General features: G+C 41.6%; 1 protein-coding gene across 3 annotated transcripts in view; it reads left to right on the forward strand.

The window, feature by feature from the left end:
• GXYLT2 (glucoside xylosyltransferase 2) overlaps positions 1 to 13,264 on the forward strand; it is a 29,445-nt gene extending 16,181 nt beyond the window's left edge. For all 3 annotated transcript variants that reach the window (XM_054035966.1, XM_054035967.1, XM_054035968.1), the window contains exons 4-7: positions 1,789 to 2,040; positions 3,290 to 3,413; positions 6,984 to 7,156; positions 8,471 to 13,264. In XM_054035966.1, coding sequence (XP_053891941.1) covers positions 1,789 to 2,040; positions 3,290 to 3,413; positions 6,984 to 7,156; positions 8,471 to 8,653 — 732 coding nt within the window. In that variant the 3' untranslated portion in view covers positions 8,654 to 13,264. The remainder of the gene's footprint in view (positions 1 to 1,788; positions 2,041 to 3,289; positions 3,414 to 6,983; positions 7,157 to 8,470) is intronic.
• The last annotated feature ends 8,489 nt before the right edge of the window (positions 13,265 to 21,753 follow it).

Raw genomic sequence — 21,753 nt, forward strand, 5'->3', positions numbered from 1 at the left:
AATCACATTGAGGTTGGCATTCAAGGATTTAGTCCAGTCTTAACAGAAGCCTATTGAGCATGCTCAGAAGTGTTTTTTGTCACTTATCACTTTAATATTAATAACCCAAGTTATCCCATACATGGTTGCCAGAGGAGGGGGTACACCTCAACAAGGACCGTTTACAAGTTCAACTGGTTTTTGAGTTATCTGAGTAAGGAGGGAAATGTGGATACTTTGTCTTTGCAGTGGGACTAGTGATTGTTTGTTTCTTTCCCCAACCTGACCGCAATCAATGGCTGAACAGAGGTGCCAAAGAAACAAAACTTTGGGTGGGAGCCAGGCTAGTAAATGTCAGCCCTTCAGCTTTTTGGACAGTTTTCGCAAATAAAAATGGGAAGGCATCAGAAGGTTATAATTGCAACTGATTTTCAACTTTAACTAATAGCATTTGCTGTTTAGCAAACAGTATATTGAATAGCTGAATGTGTCTCTGATGCAAAGGTCAAAGGAGTTTTCACACCCTTAAAGTTCGGTATTATCTGCCTGCTAAAATTATCAATGAATGTGTAAGTTACTGGATTTCCACAAGGGGGCATACTGCAAGCAAGAATAGACTAGATATGATGGGCCTGATTCTACTCTCCCATACACCAGCTTTACACTGGTGAAACTGAATTAAGTACAGTAACTCCTGACTTACACTGTGATGACGGAGATGAGAATATGGCCCACAACCTCCTTTTTAAGATTTCTTTTATTTGGCTGGTTGCATATTTTCCTAAAAAACAAAGAATTAAAAACACTTCAGTGCAGGCGATCCACAGTTAATGTTTTTTAAATTAAACTGCATGGAAACATGCAGCTTTAATTCATGTCAATAAGTGGATGTAATTTACCCAGTGAGGGGGCAGAGAGCTGTAACAGGAAAAGTGGCCGGCAGCCGGAAGTAAGGAAACATAAGATAAAAAGGAGATGGGAAACTGTTCTGTTATCCACCACCTTATATTTTCTTCTCTGCTGCAATAGAACACGGATGATTCGGGGGGGAGGGAGGGGTCCATGCTAGCCAATCTGGGATCTAGGTTTGGCTGTCTGGCTAGACCATGGAAGGGTCTCATGCCAAGGTCCTGGTGCATATTGTGACAATATACACACCTCTACCTTGATATAACGCTGTCCTCGGGAGCCAAAAAATCTTACCGCGTTATAGGTGAAACTGCGTTATATCGAACTTGCTTTGATCCACTGGAGTGCGAAGCCCCGCCCCCCCAGAGCACTCGAGGTAGAGGTGTAGTTGTAGAATGTTGGGTGTGGGGGTTTTTTTGTTTTGTTTTGTTTGTTTTTTTTATAATTACTTTCCAAAACATTTGCCATATCAATGCCTAAATTACATACCCACCTTCTGCAGTAATCGCACAACTTCCTAGTCTTCGGGAAAACTAGCAACGCTATATTAGTGCAGAAGGTAGGTGTTTTGCTAGTAAAATCAACATGAAATAAGACTTGTGGGTGAGATCTCAGGTTGTTATGACAGCTAAGCGGATTATTGTTTTGTGTGAAGAATAGCCTTTGATTTTTGCACTTTGCTCTAGCTATTTTGCAATGCTGTTTGCTTTTTTTTTTTTTTAAATCTACCTACTGCTTGTGACTCCCACAACAGTTGGCGATGTCAGTTGATAACTGTCATTTGCATGAATGCATAATTTAAAATGCACGTAATTCTTGAGCAGTAATCCATTTCCGTTTTCCGTCTGTCTGGTTTCCTTTTCCATCTTCCCTCACTTCCCCACTCCGCAACCCCCAAAGGTGATTTTAAAGGATGTGGATTCTCTTCTCTACGTGGACACTGACGTTCTCTTCCTGAGGCCCATTGATGACATCTGGAGCTTCCTGAAAGAGTTCAACTCCACACAGCTGGCTGCTATGGCCCCAGAGCACGAAATACCAAAGATTGGTTGGTATAGTCGATTTGCTCGTCACCCTTACTATGGAACAACTGGAGTCAATTCCGGAGTCATGCTGATGAATTTAACCCGGATAAGAAACACACAGTTCAAGGTGAAAAACTGCTGTAGAAATTTACTTTCTTTTTTTAAAGTAAACTTTTAGGAATACTTGTGCTTGCCTAAAACAACTTGTACAGTATAGAATTGGAAAAGGAGGCTGGACAAACTCTGTCAGAACCAAGTTTTTAGAAAAACTAGTAGAAAGATTTCCTGATATTTAAAAAAAAAAGTGAAAATGATTATTTTTAACAAATAAACATTTCCCCAAAAGCCAGAGTTTTAAGACCCTGGAAGTGCAACAGCCTAAAAGCCAAAGGAAAGCTGCTGTCATTGATTGCCCCCCTCCCCCCTCAGCCCCCCCATCTGAGACGCATGGAAAAATAAACCCAAGGATCAGTAGTGCTGAGCATACTGGACTTTAAAAAATACCTCTCACTGGTAATGATAGAAGGTGGTGTAAATAACATAGGGAACCATCTGTTTTATTTACATCGAATGAGGCCTGCTCTTGAGCTCCCTGGCACCCCTGCAAATCACGAGTGGCTGTCAAGGGAGATACTTGTGGAAATGAGAATTAGTTTCAAGTTGGCCTTGTTCTTTGCATATCAAAGGGCCTTGCCTGTGGAACCTTTTATTTACCTTGGTGAGCACTTGTTCCCATAACTACTCTTGTGAGTAAGTGCCCAGCAATGTGAAGAAATATTCCACGAACTTGCCTAAATGATCTGGCCCTGATAGCCTTACCCAGGCTAGATTGAGCCTTTCAGTTCAGCCCTGAGTAAGGATCAGTGCATAGCTGTGCCACCTCCGGGGCAGCCCCAGGAAGGAATTGTGCCTCCAAAGTTATGATCCCTCCCCTGCCCTGAAGGGGAAGTAAGTTACCATAGCCCTTGGGAAGGTGCGGCATACTTCCCCCAACTTGCACCTGGTCCCTACTCTGGCCAGTGAGTAGGAAGGTTGGAGCCAATGCTGTACCCACGCCTGCTCTTCTTCACCAGCTCCCTGGCCAATTGCTCTCAATGGCAGGTATCTGGAGAGCAGGGGATGTGCACCACGCCAGTCTGAGACCCAAGTGGTCTTGCTTCCCTGTTCGGCTGAGTAAGACAAGAGCACAGCCCACCCTTCAGTGAGTCCTGACACTCCACTCGTAGCCAGGCCCAACGCTTCCTCACAGTGCTCTGGGTACAGGAGGGTTTGGGAGAGTTCTGCATAGGTGGGCCTGGGCATTAAGCCATGACTTTATTACCCTGTTGTTTGGCAAAACATTAACCCGCCTCCTCTGATTTCTTTCTGCCTTGTAGAACAGCATGATACCGACAGGCTTGATGTGGGAGGAAATGTTGTACCCATTATACCAAAAGTACAAAAATTACATTACATGGGGAGACCAGGACTTGCTAAATATTATTTTTTACTTTAACCCAGGTATGTAATGATTCCTATTAGTCTCACGCTTGTCTGAAACAAGTGAAGGGCTAGACCTTGTATAATCTAATAATGGGATTGTTATGATTGAAAAATATACATGAGATTGAATTCTGGCCTGAAAGGAATAACCTAAGGCCCCTAGACTGCAAACATGAATGTACATGGGATTTACACCCGCTGGGACTACTATGTGTGGTTGGGTCTGGGGCCTGCTTCCAGTGCAGATGCCCAACTATAATACCTAAAGAGCCTGGAAAGTTTAGAAGAGTTTTCTAGGCATGGTACTAACTGCAGGCTGAATCCTGGGCTGAAGTTATCCAGGCACGTACTTACTTGCGTTGCTGCATTAGAGCCTAGCTAAGCAACGTTTTTGTTGTCATAGTCATGGATGTTTATCAGAATCTGAAATTACTCACCTTTGTCCAAATCCATATCTATTTTCTGACATTTGGGTCAATCCCAATATTTATTAAAGGGGTGACGGTGTCAAAGCCGATAGATGCGACACTGACTCTGCTCTGAAAAGAACATTTAAAAACGTTGTTTTATTTTTTCCCCCTTGAAAAATCTCTTCCCTTCCCAACCGTGTGCTAAAAAGCCAGACCTTCCAATGAGACAATGTTTCGGCTCTTCAGCTGAGTTACCCATCCCGGTGACCTCAGGATGTTCGGATCGTTTGCACTCCCAGCTGTGTTGCGTTTTGTGCTCTCCCTTTTTCCTGCCTGCTCTGTGCCTGTGAACAGGAAAGAGGGGAAAACCCTACAAGATCTTTTGTTGTCGGAAAGCAGGTTAGATACCCCACCTGCCCGAGAGAGTGGATAAGAGCAAGCAGAGGGGCAGTGTGACCTACAAATGTGGGCCATGAACACAAATATGTTGTTTTGTTTGGATCTGACTTATGCCCGCCAGCTTTGCACAGGGTCTTTTTAAACAGCTTGCTCTATTTTTGGCTTTTCACGTAGTTCCGCCTGAATTCAGGTCATAGTCACATAGGTTTATGTTTTCAAGTGACTAGTGATTTTGGGTGCCGCAATTTTAAAGGAGCCTGATTTTCAGAAAGTGCTAAGCACCCACCCGTGAAAATCGGGCCCCTTGAAAGTGCCTCAAGTTGGACTCATACTTTTCCGAAATCACTACTGACTTTTGAAAACGTAGTCCGAAGTTCTGTGGTATGGTCCCTGCTCACTCGGAGAAGTTGAGACCTTTGTCCTGGACCTGTACCATCATCTTGATATGCCAGTATCCACTCTGATCTGCTTTCACTTTCCCCCTTTGCCCTACATGATCTTGAGCACAGCATAAACATGGGGGTACCTTTATTTTGTTCCTTTTTGCCCCTCCTATCAAATCTTCAGTCAAGTGACAAGGGCTATAATAAAATCCAGACAAAAATCCAAAAAAATGGAGGCGGGGAAATGCAAAGCAATAAAACAACTGTTATAGCAACAGCTATTTAATGCAGACAGATGTCCTAAATTAGTGTTTCGGTTGCAACAAGTAATAGCCTCATAATCCTAGGAAAAAGCTAATGTGGCAAAAACTGTGTACTCCTCATTATTAAATGTTATGGTTTCCAAAAAGCAGCAGACATCCCAAGATGCTTGGGCAATACGGCCTTGGGCTGCAGTATGAGGAGAAGGAAAGAAGACGACGCAGTTAATTCAAATTCACAATGATCATTTAAAGTGGGAGAGAAAATTGAGAAACCACTTGAATTCTGGGACTAGCAAACTCATGATTAGCTCCACATGTGAATATCATTTTTCATTCCGTAGGGCTGGTCTTTTCCTCACATCTGGTAAATATGCTCCTAGGAACTATTTAGTATATCAAAAGTATTTTCAGAACAAACAACAAAACTTTCCTTCCCATGCCAGTTTAGAAAGCCCTATTGTAAAGAGCCATCAATTCAAAATCTCAGACATTACAGAGGACAATTTAATTTATCTACTCCATCCCACTGCAGCTTTTCCAGTGCATTAGCCAGGCATATACCTAGTCATTTTACCTGGGAAAGTATAACCTCTGTTCCCTGAAATAACCCAGCCATGCAAAAGAAACAGTCAGAATCCAGTCAGATAATCCTTGCAGCACAACCCCCCCCCCAGGCAGCTCTGATATTAATAGACTTGAAGGAGTGACTAGAATTAGCACCTAGTTGTGACAGCAAAAGTTGAGTGCTTGCATAGCTGAGGGGTGCGGGAGAGGAGAATGGGCGAGCACCACATGTAAAAACTGATAAGCGACATGACGCCCTTGTTCAGTATTAAGGGCCCGGGCAGGAGTTGTGCTTGTGCAAACGCTGAGTACTGGCATCTGCTGATAGAGGCCTCCATCTACAGCTCATTGGAGCCAATGGAAAGGCTCCCATTGACATTAATGGGATTTGGATCGGGCCCTTGCAGCTTCCCCTTCCACTGATTCTAGCACTGAGCGTTTGGCTGGAGCGAAGCATGAGGAATGTCAGGCGGAACAGAACGAGCTCGGAAAAGGGCCCTTACAACCACCTCCTGCATTGGCGGGGTCAAGGGGAAAAGCGCTTCTGCTTTTCCCTCTCCCCCCTTAGAAGCCCACCCAGGGACCAGTCACAGCTTTACTGGGCACGATGAGTGGAGCCCCAGGAAAGGCCACATGAAGTATTCAGTTTTCGGTGCTTATGGCACAGCTGTGATTCTGCCATCATGGAGACGGGTCCAGTACAGCTCTACTCCCTGACTGGGAGATGACCCACAGGACTTGTCATGATTTATTGTAACGTGCTGCGGATGCTGGGAATGTACAGAGTAAATTAAGAGGAGAGGTATAGCAGGAGGAGCCCGTTCATAAGGCACTTTGCGAGTAATTAGTTTGCTTTTGGAATTAATCCGGAACTGTATACGTAACAGAAGGACTTAGAAATGGGTGTCAGTGCATGTAGGGTGGCTTTGTATGTTAGGGACCACACAGATTCCCATGGCAGCATTTGTGGATAAATTATCTCATTGCATGCTCTGGGAATCCATTGTACAACAAATTGCCATCCTCTGGCTTGGCGTGTCAACTGCCTAGATGAGAGTTTCAGTGGTAAGCATGGAAATAGTTGAAAAGCTTTGTCCCACTGGCTCCAATAGGAGTCAAAATTCAGCCAACCACTACAGGTCTGTCTTCAAGTGGGATGCAGTTGATGGTGACTTGCGCTGCCTCCCTCTCATTCCATGGCCTCTCATTCCACAACTAGAGAGGATGCTGGACGAAGGAGCTACACATTGCTTAGGATCTAGGCCTTGTTCTGTCACTAGTAGCCTGAAAAGCATGTTGTTGTTTTTTCTCTCTCTTCAGTTTCTCTCTTCTCCCAGTTCTTCTATGGGCCAAGTCTCCTATTGTAACAATCCCCAGCCCAACAGTGGTGGGACTCTCACAATCATCTCCTGAAGAAAACCCAGATAGAATTCTAGGCTATTAGCCTGAGTCACTATCAACAAAATGACCGAAAATCTCTGACAACCCCACCACTTTCCTAGCAATGTGATTAACTTGCGGTAATTGTTTAGTTCAATCTTTCTCTCTCTCTCTCATTGATGTTGCCAGAGTGTCTCTATGTGTTTCCCTGTCAGTGGAATTACCGGCCCGATCACTGTATGTATGGGAGTAACTGTAAAGGCGCAGAAGAGGAAGGCATATCTGTTCTCCATGGTAATAGGGGCGTCTACCATGATGACAAGCAGCCTACTTTTAAGGCACTATATGAAGTGATACGTGATGTAAGTGTTCTCCTCTTTGGTTTTTGTTTTTTTTTTTTTTAATTTGATACAAAGCAGTGCAAGATCTTACAGCAGAGCGCTCAATGGCCTGAATTGCTCAAGTCTGAGGAAAAAGGGTACTGTGTGTATCCGCACTGTTCACAAAACACTCTGTGTTGGACTTCCACCTCACAGTGTGTGTACACAAGGGATGGTTGAAACCATCCTCCTCAATGTTAAAACAAACTTCAAACCCTAAGGCCTGGTAAACTGCTTCTGAAGTGTATTAATGGAAATGGATTTGAATGGGCTGGATCTTACATCCTTCACTATGGCGTTATAACTGTGACTCCATAACTGTTATATGGAGCCTGATCCTGGCAGGGGCTGAGCACCCGCAAATAGTCTTCACCTCCCTGGGGAGTGCAGGGCGCTCAGCACCTTGAAGAATCAGTCCCATATTTCCATTTTGTGGGATGGAATTCTAACTTCAGACTCTGCTGGGTATTTTTGGTAAGTGTTTCAGGGGTTCCTTTAGTTTCTTCTTAAGACACTGGATTTAGTTCTCTCCCTTTATTTGTTAATAGAACCTGTGTATAAGTAGCATAAGTCCAGCAAAACCTCTCCGGTTACTCTACCTTTGTGCTACTTAGTAGGCTGCCTACATGTGTCATTGTCATGGTCTCATGTAGCGACAGGTCCGCATACAGGATAACAGCCTGCTACTGCAGCCAGTTAATGAAGTTACTCAAGCTCAAGTGGCATAGGCTTATGCTTTCAGGGTTGAAGTCCCTGGTTCAGTCTCAGCTGCTGACCCCAGTTGGGGATCTTTACAACAGCCTATCCTTCCACTACTGAGAAAAGGAGCTGTTTATACATAGTGCTGTGTAGTACCTCAAGGATTGGTATAGAGCTGCCTCAGACATCACTGTGGAAGATGATCTCCATCAATGAGCATAAGCGTAAACTCCAAGAACATGCTTGGCCCCAGCTGTATTACACTTACCCCCTAGCCTGGGCTTTAAAAATGCAGTTTCGGTGAAGCTGGCTGTGCTAGACAACATGGCTGGGCAGAGCTTTCTGAAAGTCAGTAGTCTCAAATGGATTTGACAAGTGGTTTCAATACATCGGACGTCAGTGGCGACTCAGGAGCAAGCCAGTGCTCATTTGTATAGGGCCTATTCCTGCTCCTATTTATGGGTTGAATGGCGGCCCTGAGGACATTTTTAGCTCCCTTTGAATATCTCCCAACTAAAAGTGGTGTTAAACTTTTCAAATGTCATTTATAGCTACTGAAAATAATCAGTTTTCTTCCCTGCTCTCCTCCCTCTTCAGTTTCCCTTTGAAGACAATCTCTTCCAGTCCTTGTACTACCCTCTTCAGTCTAAGTTTCTGGATACTGTACACACTTTATGTGGGCGAATTCCACAAGTTTTTCTGAAGCAGATTGAGAAAACGATGAAGAAGGTTTATGAAAATCGTGTCATTGTTCATGTGGGAGCCAACTACAGATACTAAACATAGCTATACCGTATGTGGTAATTTTCATTCTTGTATCCAAATCATTTGAGGCAGATTAATTAAATTGAGGCAGGGGCACTGTCAGTTTAAAATTCATGTTATAAAAAAAAATTGTCTAAATTGAAACAATTCACCAAGGATCATGGTGGATTCTCCATTACTGACCACTTTTAAATCAAGATTGGGTGTTTTTCTGAAAGATCTGCTCTAGGAATTATTTTGGAAAAGTTCTATGGCCTTTGTAATACAGGAGGTCTGACAAGATTATCACAGTTGTCCCTTCTGGCCTTGGAATTCATGAATTTCCTGTTTCATTAATAACTCCTTAAATGATTAATATGGAATTTTAAAAATCCATTCAAACTGCCACTACTTATACTCTTTGTTCACTTCCTGCATTTCTCTCCCCTTGAACAAGGAGAATCAATGGTTTGACTGTCGCTAGAATGAGTTTCATGTTTTTAGTTCTGTTATGTTTAAGTTTAAACACTTCAGGGGAATGTGTATGTGTTTAAAAACAACTATTTTCATTGGACGTGTTTTTCAGTTGTGGAAACATCTGTTTTATTTAAAAAAAAATTCATCCCACAAGATTTAAATTTGGGTCTAGATTTAAATTGACAGCCTCACTGACTTAAAAATAGATGCGCAAACCATCATGACAGCCTTAATTAAACATGACTGTATTAAAGGGAAACCATCTGCTTAAAAATCACTGAAAGGTATGTGGGCAGGGGGGAGAGTCTGTTTGTTTACTTTGTGCATTTGACAGCACTTTGTGTCTAGTGAGTATCATTGTTCCCTGGTCTACTTTCCCTGTTTTGTTTGGGCCTTTCACACAGCAACAGGAGGGAGGCCCATTAAAGCCACTAAGAAGAACATATCCACAAATATTGGGAGAGGGATGTAGAGATAAGTACAGTACTTGAAACTAGTGTTAACTCACTTGCTGAAAGTACCTAGATTTCAAGTGTCTGTTTTAAATTCCCCTCTCTGTGGGAACATGGCCTTGGTCTTTTTTTCTTCCCGTTTTAAATACATTACCTTTCTTGCTATTTTGTGGTTTTAATTATGTTAAAAACAGGCCAAGAACACTGTGAATGAACTGTAGGAAAACAGGTACTATTGAACTGTTTTTCTCATTAACCTTCTTTAATTACTACTTACTGCTTGGGAATAATTCTGTACCACTGAGAACCTTTCTTCCAGCACAGCGTTACTGGGAGACTGAGATTGCTGCCTCTGACTGCTTTTTCCAATATGCCAAAAATCCACTTGTTCTTGGACATAAAAAAAAAAAAAAAAATCCACATCTCTGCTTGGCACTTTCATCCCTTGAAGTTCAGCATCTGTGCCAGGATTTTAACTAATGGCCTCAAAGTGAAATGGGATACAAGATGGCTTTGATGTTTGTTTTTTATTTAAAATATTTAATTTAGGTTCTATTTCAAAAGAATGTTCATGTTGTAAGTAGTTAGATTGAAGGTTACAGACAGTGTTACACAGCTCATTAAAACTTGCAGTAGTTAAAAGGTGCTTAGCAGAAGCTGTAGGAAACCTGAAACTTTAAGGATTCATGGTGCAATGACAGACCCATAAAAGACACTTTGTAAGTGAAAATCTTGAGGGGATGTATACAGCAGGAAGGTTATATTGTTCAGCATGTGGAAGGCAACTGAATAGACAGCCTTATCTTACCTTATCTGTTCAGCAGAAAAATCAGCCATCACTTGGAACAGTCTTTTATGTCTAGTACGCAAGGTGTCGAGGGGGAACTATTCTGTAATGAAAAAGTTGCACTAGACTGCATTATAATATGCATGTAATACCAATAGTTTTCCAGGCATACATACTTACCTCGCATGGCTGGTGAGTGCTAGGGACATGTCACTTTAATTAGAGTCTAGAAGTTCAAGACTGTCTGCAGTGTTGGCATTGCTGCCCTCACCATTCATGACTGATACACGCAGTTTCGCGAGGGAACACGTGCCAACCGAAAATCCTCTTAAATGGGTGGCCTATGTGTGTCCCTCTTCTCCAGTAACAGCAGGCTAGCTGTCTCTCTCTGCCTAATCAGAAGAGTTGACACTAATGTGCCCAAATGCAATACCTGGCTTGTGAGGGAGAGGAAGTCATGAGGTTTGCTGGCAGCTAAGGCTGCCAAACAGGCAGGTTGTTCACAGTGGTAAGTGCCTGTGGAAACCTTTTACAAATGCATGGGGTGTGAAAACATATGAGACACATCTGTAGGCACACTGAATGAATGGCATGGCATGACAGACAGCAGCACTAAGGAAGCGTCCGAGTAGAGTGAAATGGAAGAGCCCAGAATACCAGACTTGAAATCCTGGCCCCACTAAAGTCCGTGATTTCATCCCCGGGCTGGACTAGTCTTCAGAAGAGACACAACAGACAAAAGAACAGTTCTCTGACACAAGGCCTAATAGGACCCTCAAACCCCCTTCTCTCCCCCACACTTCCCTTCCCCCTCACAATTTGCACATTTCTGGCTCTCATCCTCAAATTATCTTATGCTCTTACTATGTAAGAGATCAACGTACCTTAACTAGCAATGGACAGAAGCAGTCATTCTGAACAGTCTTTCAGCTATCCCTCTTAATGGGGGACCAGAAAGGCATTTAAACCTATATAATGCAGGCTTGAAATATTTAGTATTTTTCTTCAAGCCCCAACTCCTGGAGTCAGATGATTTCTTCAGAATTTCAGTTTTCATTTAAAAAGAAATGTAAGTTTTTTGGCTCTTGTGGTTATGGAGAAGAGCTTGAAAATGTGACCCGAGTGTACCTGAATTACTCAAAAGCTAGTAAACAAATAAAAAGAACCCAAAGTGTATTATTTTAAAAGCTTCACGGTATTTAAAATACTCTTGTGCTGTCTGGAGCTTGATTCATGATTTTTAAACATTTTGGGGTTGGCAATAGCGCATACTTAAAAAATAGTTTGATTTCCTAAAGCAGGATAAAGCAGACTGTCTGTAGGTCCTGTTTGGTTAGATTAGACATCCTCTGAGCATTTCTAAATTGCTCATCTCTGTGGTATCTACAAGCCACAGAGGTTTGTAGAGCAAAAGTCGTCTTGCCCAGAACTTGGAACAATGCCTCTCATATACAGCAGTAGATTTGCTAACTCACAGACGCTTAGTAGGTTATGATTATGTCCATTATGATTCAGTAGAACTTGGAACCATGGGAACATATTTGTGATGAAGGAATCAAATAAGATACTATAGTTAATTACAAAAGAAAGGCATTATTACTTATAAAGTTATTGGAGATTAAAACTGTTTACAGGTGGTGCTATATTTTTATAAAGAACAATATTATGTTAACAGTTGTCTAAGGTATATGAAGTATACATTTTAACGTGAAAATAGCTTTCAGTGTAATGAGAAGGCGATTATGCAGGAACGTAACTTTTTTTGGTATTGTTTTTTTGAAAAAAATTAATTGAGCTGTAATTTGAACACTCCAAAGCCTTTTTTAAAAAGTTACATAATTTTTTTCTCATTCTGACTAGAATTATTAATTTATATTTTACTACTGCTTCCAAAAAACATTTGTCTTCATTTCAACAGCAGTTGGTTTTAATATTAAGCTTACTTTAATCACACTTCATACTCATTGCTAATTACTTGTAAATTAGCCTCATTTATTTTAATAATGGAACTATGTAAATACTTATGTAGGATTTATATATTTTTCCCTCCCCTTATATACTATTATTGTATTGGTAACAAAAAAACCCCCAACAAAACAGAATACCATTTTTCATGTACCACACTAAGCAATGACACCATAACGTATTAGCACTAAAAGAGGGAACACCAAAATAGTTATCTGTAGATTCATACAAATTCATTCTTTGGCACGTTCAGAGAGTTGGTAACCCAGATTTCACAAAGAAAAATTCATTCGCTGCATTCAGAACAGTGTGGTACGGTACAGCCTAAATAATTGTGCCCTAGTTATTTGAACGCAGGCTGTGATCCTGCAAAGGCTTAAACTTTTCACACTGTGAGTCGCCCCGTTGCAGTCAGTAGAACTACTTGCAGTGTATAAAATGAAGCATGTGCCTAAGTCTTGGCCTGATCAGGGCTATAATGCACATTTCCAGGTTTTAAATTTGCTGTGCTATACTTGAACTTGCAAAAGTTATACAAAAAAGGGCCTGACACAGAGCAGTGCTGAGCACCTCCTTTCAGCCCTAACCCTTTTAAGGAAGTGTCAGAATAAAAATACACATTATACAGTGAGGAACTGCCAGTGAGGGAGGCATCTGTTTGCATCATTTTATAATGTGAAGGCTTTTTTGGCTGTTTGGCTGCACCTGGCAAAGTGAGCTACATAGCTTTGCTATAATTTCTGTTCTTCACAGGAGGAAACTGGAAACTATTTTTTGATGTGTGTATGTGCGCACATGTACATATGAGTGGGTGTGTAAAGAATTATGATCAATTTCTGTATCATTTAAATGCTTGTATATTTTATCTGACAAGTGCACCAATTGTTTATTGCTCCCAAGGAGGCATTGCGGTGCATTTCTATGTTTAAGATTCTTTGACTTACAGTATAAATAAATGAACTTTTAAGCAAACTCCACATTTTCATGTTTTTTGTTTTTTGTTTTTTTTAAAATCAGAACAAATTCAAAGGATCACAGTAATAGGTCTCCTTACTTTAAGGACCATATTTTGCCCTGACCACCTATATGCACAACACAATGGAGGTTTGACAATAGCTGGGTATTAGTGTAGTTATGCAGTTGTGTATGAGGCTGTCCTTAATATGTTGCATATTTACAATAAATGATCATTTTCTGTTAACTTATTTTTAACAATAAAGTTATAGTTTGAAGTACAAAACCTTATTCTTCCATACCATGCTTTAAGACTAAAACAAGATTTTGTTGGTTTTTCAAATTACATTTTGTGGATATTTTAAATTTAGAAATGAAGACTAAACCCTAAATGTTCCAGGTCAAACTGCCCTCCTAGTACATCTATGTAGTCCCATTGGACCAAATACACCTGCAGAGTTGCACCCTCTTTCACCAACAACGAATTTGGCCCGTTGACCTCAGGGGATTGTATGTGCGTAACTGAGGGCACATTGGGCACTTAATCTTTATTATGTCTTCCCCCCCGTCTGGTTTATTTCAATCATATTCTTTCCTGGGGAGCTAGCTTGTATAAAATAGACATCCAACCTCAATGAGCTTTCTTTTTAATACATTTCTGCCTTGTAAATTCTTTGTTATACTGTGTGTCTTTAAAGATCTTATCTGTTCAAGATAATTGGCATGTGCAGGGATTTGGCCTAAAGGGAAATTTGTCCTCTGCTAATGCTCATTGAATTTAACAAAGAAAATTGGGTCTATTCCAGCAAGATAATTGAATATGGCTACTGAAAGGGACAAAAATATATGTATTTCCTTCATAATAACAAGAGACCCTGTTCCTTTCTCACTTGACTTAGTGTTATGACAGAAGAATTTGGCCCAAGCAGGGCCGGCTCCAGCTTTTTTTGCTGCCACAAGCGCTGAAGCACCCAAAAAAAAAAAAAAGGCCGCAGTGGCACTTCGGCAGCAGCTCAATTGTGCTGCTCCATTCTTCGGTGGCGGGGCCTTCACTCCCTCTCTTCCTCTTCAGCGGCAGCTCAAAGAGGAAGAGCGGGACTGAGGGACTCGCCGCCAAAGACCCGGACGTGCCGCCCCTTTCCATTGGCCATCCCAAACACCTGCTTCCTTCGCTGGTGCCTGGAGCCGGCCGTGGGCCCAAGATGTGTATTACACTGTAAAACAACATCTTAGTTCCATATTAACTAAAATAGTAGAGGTCTTCAGTTGTACATGTACTTGCAGGATTCAGTCATTGAGTATCCTTTCTCTTCCTTTCCCTACTGATTCTGCATTACCCTGTGTTGTCTTTCCTCATAGTATCTGCCTTCTTATGGACTCAATCTTGTACAATCACTGCTGGGATTGAATTGGCTTCCCTGATATTTCTCTGCAGGACAGAAAATTCCAAATCTTTCTGCAACCAAACCAGTTTTCTGTATGGTCATGTCTCCTTTTTTGAAGGAGACAAAGGTAATCAGATGCTGTTCTGTGGCACTAGTCATTTGTATTGCAAGTTGGGCCTAGTCGTCCTTTTAAAGTCAAGGACAAAACTCCTATTGACTCTAGTGAGAGCAGGATTGGGCCAATTATGTAATAAAGTGATTGTCTATTGATTGCTAAGGGTCGTGGAGTGCTTTCCAGCTGTCCACAGGTATAAACCAAGCCATAGGGAATGGAGGTGTTGGGAGAGAGGATGGGTCCATTAGAAGATTGTGAAGGAACAATGTGTTCCACAGAATGGAAGACTGGAGAAAGGCTAGTGTGAGTTTGATTAGCAATCTCCAGCACTTTGCTTTGTCGTGGGAAGAGCTAGTCAGAACAAAACATTTTTTCACTGAAGTATGCGGTCTTATCAAAGCTGAAAGTTTTGCAGAGACCAGTGGTTCTCGAACTACGAGTCAGGACTCCAAAGTGGGTCACAATCCCATTTTAATGGGGTCACCAGGGCTGGTGTTAGACTTGCTGGGGCCCAGAGTCAAAGCCTGAGCCCAAGGATGACCCCCCTCACCTGGGGCTGAAGGCTTTGGCTTTGTCACTCCCCCCTGGGGTGGTGTGACTTTGAATTTGCCCCCTCCCCCTGAGGCATTGGGGCTGGCAAGGGGTCAGACTTCAGTCCCTCCTCCTGGGGTCATGTAGTAATTTTTGTCAGAACGGGGTGGCGGTGCACTGAAGTTTGAGAACTGCTGGCAGAGATGCATCAGTTTTGATTACATTTTGAAGGGGAAGGTTTCTGAGGTCCAGGGTGGGCTCTCCAGAAAGAGTAAGACTAAATGAGAACCTGACCTGTCTGTTCCAAAAACAGATCCATTTTGATGCAATTCTGTTTCACGAAAACACTTAAGGTTTGTTTTCATTCCAGTATGGAACAAAACCAAACCTTGAAAATGCCGCAAAATGGAATTGTCATTCTCCAGCCAGTCTTGGGCACTTGAACCAACAAAGCCAGATCTGTAGCATTATAAAATAATGCTGTCTTTCATAATGCAGTTGGAACAGTTGATGCTGGGGTATCACTTGCCAAACAACTTTTTTCTTAATGGGATGCCTGAATTTTTTTAGTAATTCTCCATGTTCTTCTTATTGTTGATGCTCAGACCTACTCCTTGGGTCAATGCACAGCGGAGGTCTTCTCTCTCACTCCAGGACTCCCACCCCAACTAATTAGCATTTCCACATGCCAGCTTGCTTGGTTCCATTTCCTAAATAGCAACTTAATTCCATCTGAGCAATATCTAGCTGTGTGGCTCACCCTTGGAGCGTGCCTCTTGCTGGCTGTCTGCCTCTGACTCCAGATCTTCTGGGGCTCTGTCCTCTGGCCAAGTCACAAAGTTCAGACCCCTTCCAGAGTATCCTGGATGAGTCTAAATGAATCTGGATAATTCTTTTGTCCCCTTGGGCTATTGAAGTGGTCTCCTCCTTGTACTTGTAAAAACCCATTTCGGAGCTTCCCTGGCAGGAGCCTGCACTGCCCTCATGATCGTTGTCTGTTACCTTCCCCTGGGCCAGAGAGACTAGTTTCTCCTCAACTGAGCTCCTTCAGTCTGCTTAGTTCTGCCCCCTCTGTCTGGGAGCCAGTTAGCTACTCACCTCCACAGAGCATGCCTAATTGGGTGTATTTGCTAGCTGTGCAAGTAATGGGGGGTAAGGCCCATCTCAGTTCAATTGCACACAGGAGTACACTTACCAAAATGTGATTTAGGACTTTGCTAAATGCTATGGGAGATGATAAACTCTTCCTCCTCTGCACTTGAAACAATTTGCTAGATATTTTTCCCATTCATTTCTTCTGAGTATTTGGATCGTTATCAGTTGTCAAAATCAATTTTGTTTTTAAAATGTCTTCTTCGTAGGTACTAACAAATTTTAAAGGGCAGGGGATATAACAACATGACACTTTCAGCCCAGCTTCGCATCCTAACAAAATACCTGTTCTAATCACCATTTAAATGTTTTACAAATGATGCTGCTATGCCAGAGAAACCAACGTGATCCCGAACATGCAACTACAAACTCAGCCCTAAACTGTATTTCATTTACTAACACACTATTATTATTATTATTATCATCATCAGCTGTTATTTGCAGTCTGGAAAGCAGTTGTTCCTCCTGGACAGGATTGTGAGATGTATGCAAATCCGTACTGTACTATAAAGCGATTTAAGAATTTCAGAGATAGTCATGTTAGTCATTTAATGCAATGATAAATTGGCATTGAATGAGCAGAAAGGTTTTTTCTATAAACCTGAAGAACTTATAAAAAAATGCCTTGTGTTGCACAATAATAATTCATAATGTCTTTCAGCAGAGAATCTAGTGCGTACCAGAGGTGGTGGTATCCTCATTTTACACATTTAATGTTAAGAGACTTACCCAAGGTCATACTGAATTACACACATGGGCTTGTTTACACAGACAAATTATTATTATATGGAGCTATACCTATCTCATAGAGCTGGAAGGGACCTTGAAAGGTCATTGAGTCCAGTCCCCTTCCTTCACAGCAGGACCAAGTACTGTCCCTGACAGATTTTTGCCCTAGATCCCTAAATGGCCCTCTCAAGGATTGAGCACACAACCTTGGGTTTAGGAGGCTAATGTTTAAACCACTGAGCTATCCCTCACCCCACTTTACCACTTTAACTATACCAGCACAGTTAAAGTGGTATGAGCCCCTTAGTGTAGACATAGCTGTAGAGGTAGAAATGTGCTTATTCCCATGAGAAAGGGGATAAGCTATCTGGTTTAAGCACCCTGGTACTAGTATACTTGCATCTACACTTGAGGTTGTACCAGTAACTATATAAGTAAAAAAATCATTACATCCCTAACTGAAATTGTTACACTGGTACAAAATGTGTGTGTAGATCAGGCCTTCGTGACAGAACTGACAACAGCCTCAATGTCTCCTAGTCCACTGCTCTAAGCACTAGATGTGCTGCCTCCGTCTGTCCCACAGTGTGGTGACGGAACCAGACAACTCTCATGAATGTTAAGGTATGGCTTCTATATTTCATGGAATGAATGTCACAGTATCCTAAGCAAGGTCCCTTTTACTATGGATCGTGCCGCCAGGCAAATGACTGCATCATTTTGCTTTTGTAAAGTTGTTCATAAATCCTCCTTTGTGCCATGCAAATGGCCAGCTGAAGGCTATGGAACATGACTTCCAAATTGGGGGGGGGGGGAGCAGGGAAAGCAGGTAGCAACACAAAGTAGACTGACTGATCCCCTGCTGGAGTGGATCTTAGGATCTGTTGCAAAACAGGGGCCTTCTCCAGCTACACATCTCCAAGCATACGGTTCATTTTTGTGCACCTTAATAAATCCTCTGAGTGGACCTGGGGCAGGCTAACCCTAAATCTTCAAGTGGGAATGATACAAGTCTAGATTTTCACTTGAATGGCGGCCTGGTTCATGATAGCTCCCTATAAGAGGTTTTCCATTTCCTAGGCTTGGGCATAGAGAGGCGGAAGGCTTGTGGCAGCTGGCTGAGTGGAGAGAGACAGTTCCTCTGGCATGTGCTTTGCTATTGACTGCTAGTATAATGTGCATTAGAGAATGTGGAACCTCAATTCTAATGATGGGCTAATGTAAAAATGTGTCTGTATGGATGACCACCAGCAGCCTCAGCAGGTCTAGTAGTCTCTCTCTTCAGCTGAGAATGGCTATTGTCTTAAAACCTAACAGTCTTCCAGGCTTCTCCAGGTGAACGGCACCCTACAATGCATTGGGCCATTCTGACCTTATGAACCCAAGATGAGATTGTAGCAGATTTTATGGATTTTGAACCAGTCCTTCAAAGGTGGGGGCCAAAACTTATCTTGGAGTAGGTAGGAAGTATTTACCCATAATTTCTGCCACTGACTTCTGCGTGTCCTTGGGCAAATTACTTGATTTCTTGGTGCTTCGGTTTCCTCATCTGTGAAAGGGGAATTATACTTATCTTACAGGAATGTTATGAAGATTAATGTACACAAAGTGCTCTGAGATCCTCAGATAAAAAACTACATAGAGTGAAGTATAATTATTTCTCAAACGTCACTGAAAGATTTGGGTGGTATTTGAAGTTGGGATAGTGGTATGTAACCTATCATTTAATTCCATTTCTGTACCAGATGACTGGAGGATAGCTAATGTGACACCAATTTTTAAAAAAGGCTCCAGAGGCGATCGTGGAAATTACAGGCCAATAAGCCTAACTTCAGTACTGGGCAAATTGGTTGAAACTATAGTAAAGAACAGAATATCAGACACATAGATGAACACAATTTGTTGGGGAAGAGTCAACATGGTTTTTGTAATGGGAAATCGTGCCTCATCAATCTACTAGAATTCTTTGAGGGGGTCAACAAGCATGTGGACAAGGATGAGCCAGTGAATATAGTGTATTTAGATTTTCAGAAGGCCTTTGACAAGGTCCCCCCTCAAAGGTTCTTAAGCAAAGTAAGCTGTCCTGGGATAAGAGGAAAGGTCCTCACATCTTGAATACTGAGTGCAGATCTGGTCGCCGCATCTCAAAAAAGGTATATTGGAATTGGAAAAGATACAGAAAAGGGCAACAAAAATGATTAGGGGTATGGAATGGCTTCCATATGAGGAGAGATTAATAAGACTGGGACTTTTCAGCTTGGAAAAAGACAACTAAGGGGGGAATATGATAAAGGTCTATAAAATCATAACTGGTGTGGAGAAAGTAAATAAGTGTTGTTTATTCCTCATAACACAAGGGGTCACCAAATGAAATTAATAGGGAGCAGGTTTAAAACACAAAAGGAAGGATTTCTTCTTAGAATGCACAGTCAATATGTGGAACTCTTTGCCAAAGGATGTTGTGAAGGCCAAGACTATAACAGGATTAAAAAAAGAACTAGATAAGTTCATGGAGGATAGGTCATCAATGGCTATTAGCCAGGATGGCAGGGATGCAAAACCTTGCTCTGAAGTGTCCCTAACCTCTGTTTGCCAGAAGCAGGGGATGGATCACTTGATGATTACCTGTTCTGTTCACTCCCTCTGAAGCACCTGGCATTTGGCCACTTTTGGAAGACAGGTTACTGGGCTAGATGGACCATTGGTCTGACCCAGCATGGCCGTTCTTATTTTGCTATGAACTCGTTTGCCTATCCCTGTGGTATATACTTCTGGCTTAATTGATATTACATCAGTTAGTTACAGATTCTTTCAGTGTACTAATCAATTTTAGTTCAGACTGAATTGAAGTGCCACACACAGTGCTGTCACACTCTAATGAATTAAATTATTCTAGGTCAGGTCAAAGATCACTAGATACCTAATCTGAGCTTGATTACTAAAAGCAAAGGTAACTGCTTGGCACATGCCTTACATCATTTTAATCAGTTAGGCCTATTGATGATCAAGCTATGCCTTGGAAGTTCTCCAGTGTATAATTCCTTAGAACCTTTAAAAAGTCTTTCACTGCTAGGACTCAAGAAGCAGACTTTCTACTGCTGCTGGGGGAGAACTACACACCTTCCACCCCAGGCAGGACAAACCTTAGTCCCTGACAGGATGATTCCAGAGAAGCTCATTGCACTGACTTTCTGTCTTTTTCCCTCCCATGTAGAGCATGATCTGGCCATAACGCTGTCACTCTTCTGTTAGCTCACTCTAAAGTGCCTTAGTATTAATGGGCACGTGCAATCTGGGAGTGAGTGAGCTTGTACAAATAAAAAAACTGCAATATCTCAGCAAAATAAGGCTCAAATATGTGGTCTTAATTGTGCATTGCCTCACTCGGGGAAGTTAGAGCCCAATTCTGCCCTCTGGCATATGGACATAATGAATTCCTATCAGGCCAAAGTCTGCTCTGGAGTTACAAAAGTGTACTCCTTGTGTACAGAGATGGATTAATATTATCACATATGGGTCCTGATCCTTCATTCTCTAGGCACTCAACATTCTCACACGAGTGGGAGTTTTGGGTTTCCAAGGAAAGTAAAATCAGCTCCAGTCTTGGTTTTCCTTTTTGTATTAAAATTCTAATATTAAAAAAAAATCACAAAAACGAAGTTACATTTAATGAGTAAGTGAAAATGAAATGGTTTTGTCAGGTTTTTTGATTTTCTTTATTTTAAAATGTATTGAATCAGCTTTACGCCTAAACTAGGATGACCAAACAGCAAATGTGAAAAACCAGGATGGGAGTGGGGGGTAATAGGAGCCTATATAAGAAAAAGACCCCAAAATTGGGACTGTCCCTATAAAATCGGGACATCTGGTCACCCTAGCCTAAACTTAAGGGGTCCATAAACAACCATTAGAATCCTTGATTTTACACCCAGGTTCATGTATGTTGAAGAAATCAGCAACATGTGCCATATGAAAATAGAAGGGTAAGAATTCTCAATCATGTGGTAATTACCGTTGGACTAAGTTGTTTTGCTGGAAAAACAAAACCTGGGTTAGAAAACAATTTGACATGAAAGAAAGTCTCATCACTGTAATATTGTGTGACTCAAAAAAAAAAAAATACCTGCCAAAATAGAAAAGAAGGTGCAGTGTGCTTACCACACAGTAAATACTCAAAAAGCAACACAAAAGGAGCTCACACAAAGCATAGCCACATATGTGCTTAATCAGTGCTTAATTAGGTTCTGGGGATCACACATAGGACATAAAGATTTCTTTCCCCCAACCATGATTTATGAACATATTAAAGTGAAAATATACAGAAAGGGAAGGGTTAATCATTGATTCCTTTCCGCTCCTCTGTGTAGTCATCAGATATACAAACAGAATCATTCACTGTTTTCTTCAAACAGCAATATGGAGACTGGAGCAAATCTCTTATGTACACAAATGCTATTAAGTTTCACAGCAGCTCATACAATATTGTTCCACACTAATTTTACAATATGTGAAATCCAAACTGATAGTACAGCACGTCCATGAGGAAAATGACAAAATGAAAGAAAACATATCCTAAAAGAGGAAAACAT

Source organism: Malaclemys terrapin, chromosome 7 (genome assembly GCF_027887155.1).
Source record: "Malaclemys terrapin pileata isolate rMalTer1 chromosome 7, rMalTer1.hap1, whole genome shotgun sequence".
Classification (NCBI taxonomy): Eukaryota; Metazoa; Chordata; order Testudines; family Emydidae; genus Malaclemys; species Malaclemys terrapin.